Source organism: Perognathus longimembris, chromosome 24 (assembly GCF_023159225.1).
Source record: "Perognathus longimembris pacificus isolate PPM17 chromosome 24, ASM2315922v1, whole genome shotgun sequence".
Taxonomy (NCBI): domain Eukaryota; kingdom Metazoa; phylum Chordata; class Mammalia; order Rodentia; family Heteromyidae; genus Perognathus; species Perognathus longimembris.
Window position 1 is genome coordinate 16,742,680 of NC_063184.1, and position 11,995 is coordinate 16,754,674.

The 11,995-nt window shown below is 36.6% G+C and overlaps 1 protein-coding gene across 1 annotated transcript in view; it reads left to right on the top strand.

Annotated features, from left to right (window-relative positions):
- The window catches only part of Tacr3 (tachykinin receptor 3), a 46,724-nt gene extending 43,090 nt beyond the window's left edge, over positions 1-3,634 (top strand). The window contains exons 4-5 of the mRNA XM_048333676.1: positions 1,090-1,286; positions 2,714-3,634. Coding sequence (XP_048189633.1) covers positions 1,090-1,286; positions 2,714-3,026 — 510 coding nt within the window. The 3' untranslated portion in view covers positions 3,027-3,634. The remainder of the gene's footprint in view (positions 1-1,089; positions 1,287-2,713) is intronic.
- The last annotated feature ends 8,361 nt before the right edge of the window (positions 3,635-11,995 follow it).

An 11,995-nucleotide genomic window follows, 5' to 3' on the forward strand; every position in this document is an offset into this window, starting at 1 on the left:
ATGTCATGCTACTTAGTTTCAAATGCCTTTGATTCTACCTTTTTCATAAACAGAGAAAATGGCAGAGATTTCATTTTATTTAGAAATACTGAAAGTCTCCCATTAAACCTCCTGTTATAACTTATGTACCGTCATTCACCGTCCACACATTCTACATATATATACATATATATATATATATATACATATATATATCCAACTGTATACCACACATGTAATGCTGAGACATTTTAAGCGTTTAATGCATTTCAGGCATTCAAGGGCAAGTAGAGGGTAAATAGAAGGTGATATTCTATTTAACCCAGGCCATTCAAGTCATTAAGGCTCAAAACTATGGAATGACAGGTTATTACCTATGATTATCAAGCTCATCAAAGCTGATACTGAAATTAGTTGTATAAACCAATTGCCTATTTACAGATATAAAGTTAGTTAAATTTCCCCAGACTATTGCAAATATTCATACTGACTGTACAGGAAAATTCCCCCAGTATGCTATTACAGGAGAAATCAAATTAATATTCACTGAAGTTTCCTAGTGTGTGTGGTATTAAAGAAATTAGAATAGTCTTAAGCTATGGCAACACTATAATATATAATGAAAAATCAGCCCTGTCTTGAAAAACAATATATTCATTTCCATAGTGACTAAGTTTCCTTAAGTATAATATCTCTACTATTATGCAAGACAAGTAAGCACAGACAAATCCTAGTACCTGCTTCTCTCTTCATCAGGCCTTTATAGACCCTTGTAAAAAACTTTCTTTAGACCACTTAAAACATACTAGCTTATGTTTGAGTAGTGTCATGCACTCACTTGGATAGGACGAAATAGAATGGTTACAACACCATACTTTTTTTAGATCTACCTTAGTTTACCATAAAGACAATTGTGTAATATACAATATGCATATCAATATATATTAACCTTTACTATTTTTAATATGTTAACTCTTCCTCAGACATACTGTGTATTTTATACAATTACCTACATTGACAGAAAACCATGCAATTTTCGGTAAGGCATTGAAATCATGATTTGTAATGTCTTGATGACTTGGCATAAGTGATTTCTTTCTTTCTTCATAGGTTGTAAAGATGATGATCATTGTCGTGGTGACATTTGCCATCTGCTGGCTGCCCTATCATATTTACTTCATTATTACTGCCGTTTATCAGCAGTTAAATAGGTGGAAGTATATCCAGCAAGTCTACCTGGCTAGTTTTTGGCTGGCAATGAGTTCTACCATGTACAACCCGATCATCTACTGCTGTCTGAATAAGAGGTAAAACAAAGCTACTAAATACAAGTTAGCTGTCATCCCTGACATATGTTGTTCCAGTTTCTTGGTGCTAATTTAGAAACCAGAAGTGAGGGGGGATGTAAAAGAAAAAAAATCACCAAGAGGAGTGAAGAGATTGGATTATTTTTTTAAGACTTCTTCCTACTTCACAAAGTATTGTCCTTTAAAGCTTACATGTTAAATGTGGTATTCTTAGGAACGCTGGGGGTCATTTTTATATGGGCCAATCTCTCCCCGTAAACTCTTCAGAATTTTTCCTGACAAAGATAAAGAAATGCCTTCCTATCTAGAGGTGTTGAATTGAAAATGTGCTCAGAATCTCGGGGAGATGAAGTCTTTTTTTTTTTTTTCTAAATTCATAGAAATGTGAAGGTCATTCGGGTAAGTGGGAAATGGTAGCCTGTGTGAGTGGACTATATTAGAAAGGACGTCTTACAACTAGACTTCAAATCAGACTGCTCTACAGGTAGTGGGACAGCAAGGAGAAATAAAACCATAATCTCCTGCCTGGCTCTGTGCTGAGGTGACCAACACAGCTCCTACCAAGATGGCTATGGAGCAGACAAGGAAAAAAAAATCTTTCTATGGATTTTTTAAAAATTAGAGAAACATATAGTCAAATTTAAAGACAGAATGGAGGTAAAATGTGATTTGCCTATCTTCTTTGTACATTCACCACATGGAGGGGAAGAGTTAAATCTCATGAAGGTTGATAATTCCCTTAGTAAACTAGTATGTCTTAATCACCAATAGAAATGCATAATAATTGCATAATCTAAATCGTAATGTGGCTGTCCATATTGTAATGTGGCTTTCCCATATTGTGCCTTAAATTTGTTAAATACTGAATTACCTCCTATTCTTTCTCACCAATTGCATAGGCCATACCTGAATTGAAGCCATTGTACAAGCAATGCATATGTATATATAATCAGCTTCAATTTATGTTTCATATGGACAAGGATTTTATATTCACATATATGAACAGATTTAAAACCATTTAAGTTAACCATTAACTCTACAATCAAATGAGACTGTGTGCTATTATTTCTGGAGAAGCTATTTTGAATTACAGTATGCCATTTTTAGGTGCCTTAACTGGGCAATTTAATGCAATTCTGCTCCTGTAAATATACAAAACCATTGCAGAAGGTGGACATACTGATAACCTTATGCTATGCTTCTGCTAATTGATAACACATTTCTTACCAATGGGAAATTAAGATTCTATTTAAACCGAAATTTAGAGAACGACTACTGCCGCTGGTGGCATCAATTCTGAGTGTGGGTAGAAAATCAAATTTTACAAAATGGTACAATGGTGTTAAGTAAGGTTTTCTGTGGCCGCTGAGGGAAATTTCCATTTACAGGATGATTTTTTTTCTCTCTTGTTGTGGCCTGTTTCTCAGATTTAGAGCTGGATTTAAGAGAGCCCTTCGCTGGTGTCCTTTCATTCAAGTATCCAGCTATGATGAGCTGGAACTCAAGACCACCAGGTTTCACCCAACTCGGCAAAGCAGCCTCTACACTGTGACCCGGATGGAGTCCATGACAGTGGTGTTTGACCCCAGTGATGGAGACAACATCAAATCCAGTAGGAAGAAGAGAGCCATTCCCAGAGATCCAGGCTTCAATGGCTGCTCCCGCAGGAATTCCAAATCTGCCTCCACCACTTCAAGTTTCATAAGCTCCCCCCATACCTCTGTGGATGAATATTCTTAAAGCCATTCCAGAAGTGAGAGATTGCTGCTGGGAGGCCATCTTGTTCCCAGTGTTGATCCCCCTTTTACCTGTTTTCATCCTGTCCTAGATGCTCTTTAGAAAAGAGCAACATTTAGGCAGCTAGGCTTAGATTGGAGAAAAGTAATATAGGAGTATAACAAAAACACTGTTAAGACATTAGTCCCCCACCAAAAAATACAAGTTTTAAATTTATTCTTTTAAAAACTCAATTATTATGTGCAACAAACAATATATATGAAAAAAATATTTGTCACACGTCCAATTTCTCTCACTTTAAAAATTATAATATTTATTTGTAATACTAAAATAACAATTTTTTCCAAAAGAATAAAAATCTTTAACAAAATACTCTGGCTAGAAGGAAAACTCGTCTACATAAACTAAAGATTTGTCCTTTACTGCTCTGAAATAAAAATGAAACAATTCATTTTCCCACAAAAATGATAGAAAGCTCACCTCCTAAAGGAGCAAGTAATGAAAAGTTTTGTGAAAGAGAACTAGGAGAATGAATACCTTCAGTTGTTTCAAGACATTTAACTGAAAAAGAACTCTAGACAAATCATTAAGTAGGGACCCATGTCATCCGCTTGATTTTTTTTTCAAATTTTTATTATCAAACTGATGTATAGAGAGGTTACAGTTTCATACGTTAGGCATTGGATACATTTCTTGTACTGTTTGTTACCTATAGGGACCCATGTCATCCGCTTGAGTAATTTTTTTTCTTCTGAATGACTTCAAAAAGAATGATTCCATTTTGACTAGTACATATTTTAAATATGAAGCTAGTAGGTAGCCAAATTTAGGATGTTAAAAGGACAAAGAAAGTTGCCATAATCGTCATTTTGTTTTTCATAGTTGTTGTTTTTTTAATTAGGTACTTTAGTTTGAAAATGTAACCATGTCCTCTCATGCAGAAGGGAAGAGTCACATTTGCCTCTATAACTTGTTGCTTTTGTTTCAGGCAAGGACTCCCAGCTCCAAAGACAGCTGTCCCTCCCCAACAGTCCAAGGCAAAAGTTTTAGACGTTAACTATCATTTCTATTGCATCCTACCCTTTTCTCCTAGTTGGATAATGAGCAAGGACCAGGGGAAATTACCAGAATAGATTTCAAGTGAAAATTCTTAGGGGTAAAAGTTGTGAGGGTTACAAAACAAAATAGAGTTGACCAATAGGCATTTATATATACGTAAGTCAGAAAAGCAGGAAGGTAAGGCAACTGTTACAGGGGAAAGGTGCGTGGTAGCTTAAATATGTGTGAGCTAAACCATGTGAGCAGGAGCATTTATAGACCACACGCTTATACACAGAGACCTCTTCTTTTCTCAGTTTAGGTAATCCAAGTCTTTCCAGAAGGAAATGAGGCAATAATCTGGAAAAAAAAAAACAAACAATCACTCATTTTCTGCAAGAAGAAATTATGCACACACATGCACACATTTGTGCATGCATATACATTCCTGAGATCTATAACAAAATAAGAACCATCTGTCAGTGTAGAATTTATCTTCCAGACTTCAGTCCTTGTGTTATTATTCCTTAAATTGGGAATTCTGTCCATCCTACTCAAGAAACCCAAAAGCCTTCTGAGAATGTGGGTGCCTGGTACAAATTTCCTCTTTCAAGTATTTGGCTAGGTTTGTAAAACTGCCTAAAATAAGTACCTCTCATACCTCAATTAAGTATTATGTCTCCTTTCACATGAGAACCAAGTAACTTTTGAAGGGCAAGATAAAAAGTAATTACACAAAGGCAATTCACAGCCCATTAGTGTCACAGCATTAATATGAAAATCTTTATTTTGGAGCCAAAATCAGAAATATCCAATTGTTACAAAGCGTTAGCATTTAAACAACATTACCATGTTTGATCAAAATTTCATTGAATAACATTAAATAAGACAAATAGATTCATATATGAATGTACACAGTCACGTAATGAATGTAACAACTTTAAAAATTATTCAAAAGTATTCTGAAATAGTAAGTGGTTACTAGAGGGCTGCCTCAAACAACTTCTCAAAATCTCTAAAGCTCTAAATGCATGTTCTAAGCAGTCATATATATATGATTTTTAGTATCTAATTGTTTGAATATAATGATTTTTGTTCAGTTCTAAAATGTTTAAATGCTTAACAAATGTAAAAGTGTCAAGGAATAAACTAATATGTAAAAGCAAGTATAATTTTCTTCTTAAATGCATGAATAGTATGGGATTGATATAATCAATGTGTAAAATAGATGGGACAATATTCTGCTTTAGACTATCAATGTGAAGGTTGGCTTTCAAATGTATTGCAGTCATGTACCACCAAATTACATAGAAATACTTAACCCGGCCTTCACATCTGTTAGGAGAATTCAGTTGAATTTGCTGCAATTTGAGGAAAAGAAAATTTTCCTAATCACTTATTTTGTTTGTGTGTTTGTTGTTTGGGTGGTTTTTAAGATTTGTCTACCATTACCCTGCTTATAGAAAAATATCCCCTCTAATGCGTGTGGCAAATGTACTTCTCAACTTTTTCATGTATTTTAGAGAAATTGACATCGTTTACTCAATAATCATATCTTTTAAACAAAGACTTACAAGGTAGAAGTGTGTGTGTGTGTGTGTTTGTGTGTGTGTGTGTGTGTGTCTGTGTGTCTGTGTGCTGGTCTTAGGGCGTGAGCTCAGGGCCTGGGCTCTGTCCCTGAGCTTTTTGCTCAAGGCTAATATGCTGTACCACGTGAACCACAGGTCCACTGCCAGGTTTTTGTTGTGGTTGTTGTTGTTGTTGTGTTGTTGTTGTTGTTGTTTTGGGGGGATATAAGAGTCTCACAGATTTTTTTAAGGTTAAAACTTTTGGATAATAATAATAATACAGGTGAACACAAGAGTTTAATCCTTTTCTTTGAATTTTGATGCTGATAGTTACAAAATATGCACCAGGAAATCAGCTTCCATAGATCCAATGGAAAAAAACATGTGGTGTCTTCATGCTCAGTGGAGTTTAGAATTTGCCTCCAAAATTCACTCTACCCTCTGATATTAACATTCAGTGTAAGTATTTTCCTTCATTCACAGGTAAATACAGACTTGAAATCGAGAACATATGGTTAAAACATCCTAAGATTTTTAGATTTGTATCAGCATGAGAAACATCTACAAATAATTTGAGAAAGATCTGACAACAAACAAAAATGTTTGTACTGTTTTAATTCTTCCTTTTTTAAGAGGGAGGAAAGTGAATAAAATATTTTCATTATTGTTCATCTTAAAGTAAAATCACTGCAGAATGCAACCAACGTCACATGTTCTTATCAATGCAGCATGCTCTTGAATTATTCTACTTACCAACTTCATGATGGTGACATTCCTGATCTGGTAGCCACATTTGTATTCTCTTCCAGTATCAAAACAGAAATCTGACCAACTTCAAAGTAACTCCAACTTACACACACACACACACACACACACACACACTACCAAGAGGTATAGTCTGATACATAAGAAACATAAAACAAACGCAAACAATCAATGTTGGACAACTCCAAATTGGAATTTGATTCTGGTTAAGACATAATTTTCTTAGAAAATCTGTGATTAATGTCTATTATTCCATCCAATACATAGCTAGGAGATTTACAGCAACTTAACATCTAACAATAACCACTTGAGATCTTTTGTCTTTGATAGTGTGCCAAAAGTTAAGGAACTCAAACATGACATTGGTCATGCAGAGTAATGAGATTGAAATATTTGTTCTTCAGGCCAAACAAGAATGGAGAATAGTAACAGGACCCTATAAGGTCATTAATTGTGTGATTTAATGTATTAGTGAAACAAACCTGTTTATATAGAAAAGTAATGTATCTAAAATTTGCCGCTACTGAATGAAGTATTTTCAAGCTGTTATAATTATGCTGGCTATGTTCTTAAGCCCATGTTCTTTGTATATGTGGTAATATGCAGAAAATTTAATTTCTCTGTGTTTCTTTAAGTGTATTAAAAATAATATGCAAAATTAAAAGCCCTAAATTTTTCTTGTTAGTTAGCAGAACATATATTACGGAGTGTCCTCTTGTTTCTAGACACTCACCCAACCATGCATCAATCCATACTGGGCTTCCTTCCTTACTTTGCCATGTAAAAATACCTAGTTTTCCTAAGTTGTTATGATTCAGTAAAAGTGTTTATAATAGGGAGAAATTACCAAAGAGAAAACATTCTGTATAGGGAACTGGTGAGTTGGAATAACATACACACACACACACACACACACACACACACACACACACACACACAAAATTGCACAACACTGAGTAAAGAGCATATTTATTTATTTATTTATTTATTTATTTATTTATTTGGCAGTTGTGGGGCTTCAACTCGGGGCCTGAGTGCTGTCCTTGAGCTTTTTTACTCAAGGCTAATGCTCTCCCATTTTAAGGCACACAGCCACTTCTGATATGCAGGTGGTTAATTGGAGATAAGAGTCTCAAGGATTTTCCTGCCCTGGCTGGCTTTGAGCCTCAGTCTTCAGATCTCAGCATCCTGATTGGCTATGATTACAGACGGGCATGACGCACTGGCATCTAGCTGAGCCTAGCATTTCAGAACTATGGCTTATGGCTACCCCCGGTGATACACTAGAATTTGAGTCCAACCAAGAGCTTCCTGGGACTTACAAGTGATTCTCTGCTCTGAGCCCCTCTTATCAGTAAAAGAAGAAAGATAATAAATGTGAAATTTAATGAGCTAAAATATGAATAAGAGAGCCAAACAAAAAGTGTTTGAAACATCATCATCATTACTTCTGTGCATGGAGAGAACACCGAAAAAGTCTTTTCTGCCTGTATTACCTGCCCCTGGCCAAAGCTCTTTGAGTGGTTATAAGTAGCCTGCAGCCTCCTGTCACATAGCCCTGGGATGTTTTCAGAGTTCCTAGGTGATCTCAGGGGCAATATATGAATCTTCTGTGATTTTACTCTCTGAACCTGGTCCCTGAGATGAAAAAGTTGTTCAGGTGACAGCTTAGCAATGGCCAACCAATGGAAGCCATGGCTTTGAGTATGTGAAACTAAAACCATTTCTTTAGTAACAGGCGTTGGTAGTTTTAAGACTGCAAAATAAGAATGTTAAACATCAGAGGATAATAGATAAGGAAAGGGGCATATTCTTTTGGAATCTACTTAGAAGATCCATTGATTGTCTTGATGTCTTTGGGTGATATGAGAAACAGATTGGCCAGGGGGACATTTCCGTACCAAGTGGCCCTCAATGACTCACATTGCCTTATCCACTTTGAACAGCTCTAAGGACATCTTTCCTGATGCAGTATCTTAGTCTAGCATGGAAACAAATCCCACTGACCACTTACTACAAAAGGAAAAAGAGCCAAGTGCCAGTGGCTCCCACTTGTAATCCTGGCTACTCAGGACGCTAAGATCTAAGGACTGTGATTCAAACCAGCCTGGGCAGGAAAGTCCATAAGACTTTTATCTCCAATAAATTACCAAAAAAGCTGGAAGTAGAGCTGTGGCTCAAGTGGTAGCCTTAGCAAAAGAAGCTCAAGTATAGCCCAGGCTCTGAGTTCAGGTCCCAGGACTGGCAAAAAAATAAAAATAAAATAAAAAGATGTGTCCATCACACATCCAAAACATCAGGAAATCCTACCAGGTCCTAGAACATGTTTAGTACTCTTCTGCTTTATACTTACCATTATTACAAAGTTAGTCTAAATTACAATCATTTCCTGTTTGGATTATTAGAAGCTTTTACCCCAAGTCCTCCCTACAGTTGATTCACAAGAAAGTAAGCAAAAGGACTTTTGTTTTTAACATCACATCACTTCATGTCTTTCTTTCTTCTTAAAACCTTATATTTCCTTCCATTTCACTGAGCATAAAAGCAAAAATACAGTGGCCTCAATTGGCATTCGTAATGGTTGGGGCTCTTCTTGTCCCTTTGCTTTATTCTTCTTTTCTCTCTAGGGCTTTCACTAGGATCCAGAGCCCATCTACATTTTCTGCTTTACTCTTCTGTACCTTGCTGCTTAGCATTCTGTATCTGCCAAACATGCTACATCCTCAAGACTTTATGCCTGTGCACACACACAAATAAATTCTTCAGAAAATTCTAGTTTATGGGTAGAATTTAATCTCAGGCTCAGAAGCAGGTTGTGATGGAATTCCACCATATACCAAATAAAAAGAATCCACTGAATGAGTATTCATATTTGTGAGCAATAGAAGCTAACTCAGATCATCTTAGCCAAAAGGAATTTTATAAAACATATTACTTTACAAACTAGAAGTACAGACTTGGGGCTATGTGGTCCCACTGGCAATATTCAAATCCTACCTCAGTACTCTTAAGGTAGCTTCAATGCCACCATAATTGTTGGGGACAATCACCATTCTTTGCAGAATTCTTTAATCACCCAAACTGGGCACCATGAGCCACTGCTGGCAAGGCTGTGACTTTGGCCTCTTGAAATGGGATGCTGGGGGCACCTGAAGCATCACTGAAGTATTTCTGGTGCTTTGCTTTATGTATTTTTTTTTTGCTTTTGAAAAACAAGTTTTAAAAAAAAATCTATTTTTTTCTTTATTGTCAAAGTGTGGTACAGAGGGGTTACAGAGTCATATGAAAGGCAGTGAGTACATTTCTTGTTCTACTTGCTACCTCCTCCCTCATTTCCCCCCTCTTCCTCCCCCTTTCCCTCTCCACCCAAGAGTTGTGCAGTTGGTTTACACCAAATGGTTTTCTAAGTGTTGCTTTTTGAATGGTTTATCTTTTTATTCTTTGTCTCTCAATTTTGGTATTCCCTCTCCCTTCCCTAGTTCTAATACCCATATAAATAGTATGCAGGGTACTCAGATGAGATACAGTGGTAGAAGGGGTACAATTTCAGGAAGGGAATACAAGAGAAACAAAACTTGAGCTGGGAATATGGCCTAGTGGCAAGAGAGCTTGCCTCGTATACATGAAGCCCTGGGTTCAATTCCTCAGCACCACATATGTAGAAAACGGCCAGAAGTAGCACTGTGGTTGAGCAAAAAGAAGCCAGGGACAGTGCTCAGGCCCTGAGTCCAAGGCCCAGGACTGGCAAAAAAAAAAAAAAAAGAAACAAACAAACAAACTAAACTAGACAAACCCATCAAACAAACAGACAAGGAAAAAGAAAAAAAAAGTACGAGTTCACATGGCATGTTGAAAATAATTACAACAGTGCTATAACTCTTATTTCTGTAACGTGTTCATTTCACTTGGCATCATCTTATATGATCATAATGGGTGTAGCTATTGGGGTATTTTGATCTTCTACCATGACTAGCCTAATCATGTACTAACTATTCCCTATGAGGGATATCATAGGGTTTATGGTTCTTTGAGTCTGAGTCACCTCACTTAGTATGATTTTTTCCAGGTCCTTCCATTTCCTTATGAATGAGGCAGTGTCATTCCTTATGATGGAGGCTCACCCCAGTAGGAATGTCCATTATCAGGAAATCCAATAATAACAAATTCTGGAGAGGACTTGGTCAAAAGGGAACCCTACTACCTTGTTGGTGGGAATGCAAACTTGTTCAACCCCTCTGGAAAGCAGTGTGGAGGTTACTAAGAAGGCTAAACATAGAGCTTCCCTATAACCCAACAGCCCCACTTTTGGGCATCTACCCAAAAGACTACAAGCAAGACCAAACTAAAGCCACCAGCACAACTATGTTCATCGCAGCACAACTCATCATTGCTGAAACATGGGACCAACCAAGATGCCCCTCAGTAGACGAGTGGATCAGGAAAATGCTTTATGTATTTTCATTCCAAAGCCTATAGAAGCTGCCAATTGATGTAACCTAAGCTAATGCTATTATGCCTAGTTCTGACACCCAGAAAATGTGTATCTGATTTTCTGTTAGGAGTCAGGATCTGCCTCAAAAGGTGGAAATTCTTCCACCACTGATTCAGGGTATTCAATAAGAATAACAAAAATCTATCAAATATGATTTGAGAAAAGAAAAATACACCAAAACACTAAATAGACATCTTTGGCTAGTAGAAACACAGTTCAAAATTATCTGTCTGTTCTTTCCTGTTAAGCTCATTTTCTTTAATAAGTATATACTGCAGAAATAATGAAAATGATAAAAGAGCAATGATTTGTAACAGAATTCATAGGAGGAACCTCCATTATTTTTCAAGCTTATTGTTACTCTGATGGGAAAATATGAAAAACAATTACTACAAGTTTTAAAGGTTAGATTAGTTGGCTGTTGATAGGCAGATAGTATCACAATTAAGGGTAATTTAGTATAATTACTGTCTAGGTATAATGTCACATTCATGATGGCACTGTATTAATTAAAAAGTAATCTTATGATTCTGACAAGTGGCATAGTCTCCTCCCCCCAAAATGGAAAACTTTACCTTGTCTGAGATTTCAAGACAAAGAGAAAACTTGCTTTGAAAATAACTCTGCATTTTATTATAATGAATCTTCTAAGTTTATAGCAAGATGACCTCAGTTCATTCAAAATTACAAAGGAAAGACTATGAAAAGGGATCCTAGTGAATGAACAAAATCACTAGAATATTATTCTTTGTGCTACATCATTGTTCTCATCATTTTAAAAAAAGAGAACTATTTGAAGTGGTGGATATGCGAATATGCCTGCTTTGATCATCCGCAAGATATGCTTTTCCTGTAAGAACAGGAACAAGATAAAAGTGCCCACTCTTATTTTTGCTCACTAAGAGCAAAAAAGCAAAAGAAAAGGAAAAGAGAGAAAGCAAGGATGGGAAGGAGGGAGGAAGGGAGGGAGGGAGGGAGGGAGGAAGGAAGGAAGGAAGGAAGGAAGGAAGGAAGGAAGGAAGGAAGGAAGGAAGGAAGGAAGGAAGGAAGGAAGGAAAGAGAAGGAAGGGGGAGGGAGATAAAGAGGGGGGAGGGAGAAGGCCATAAAG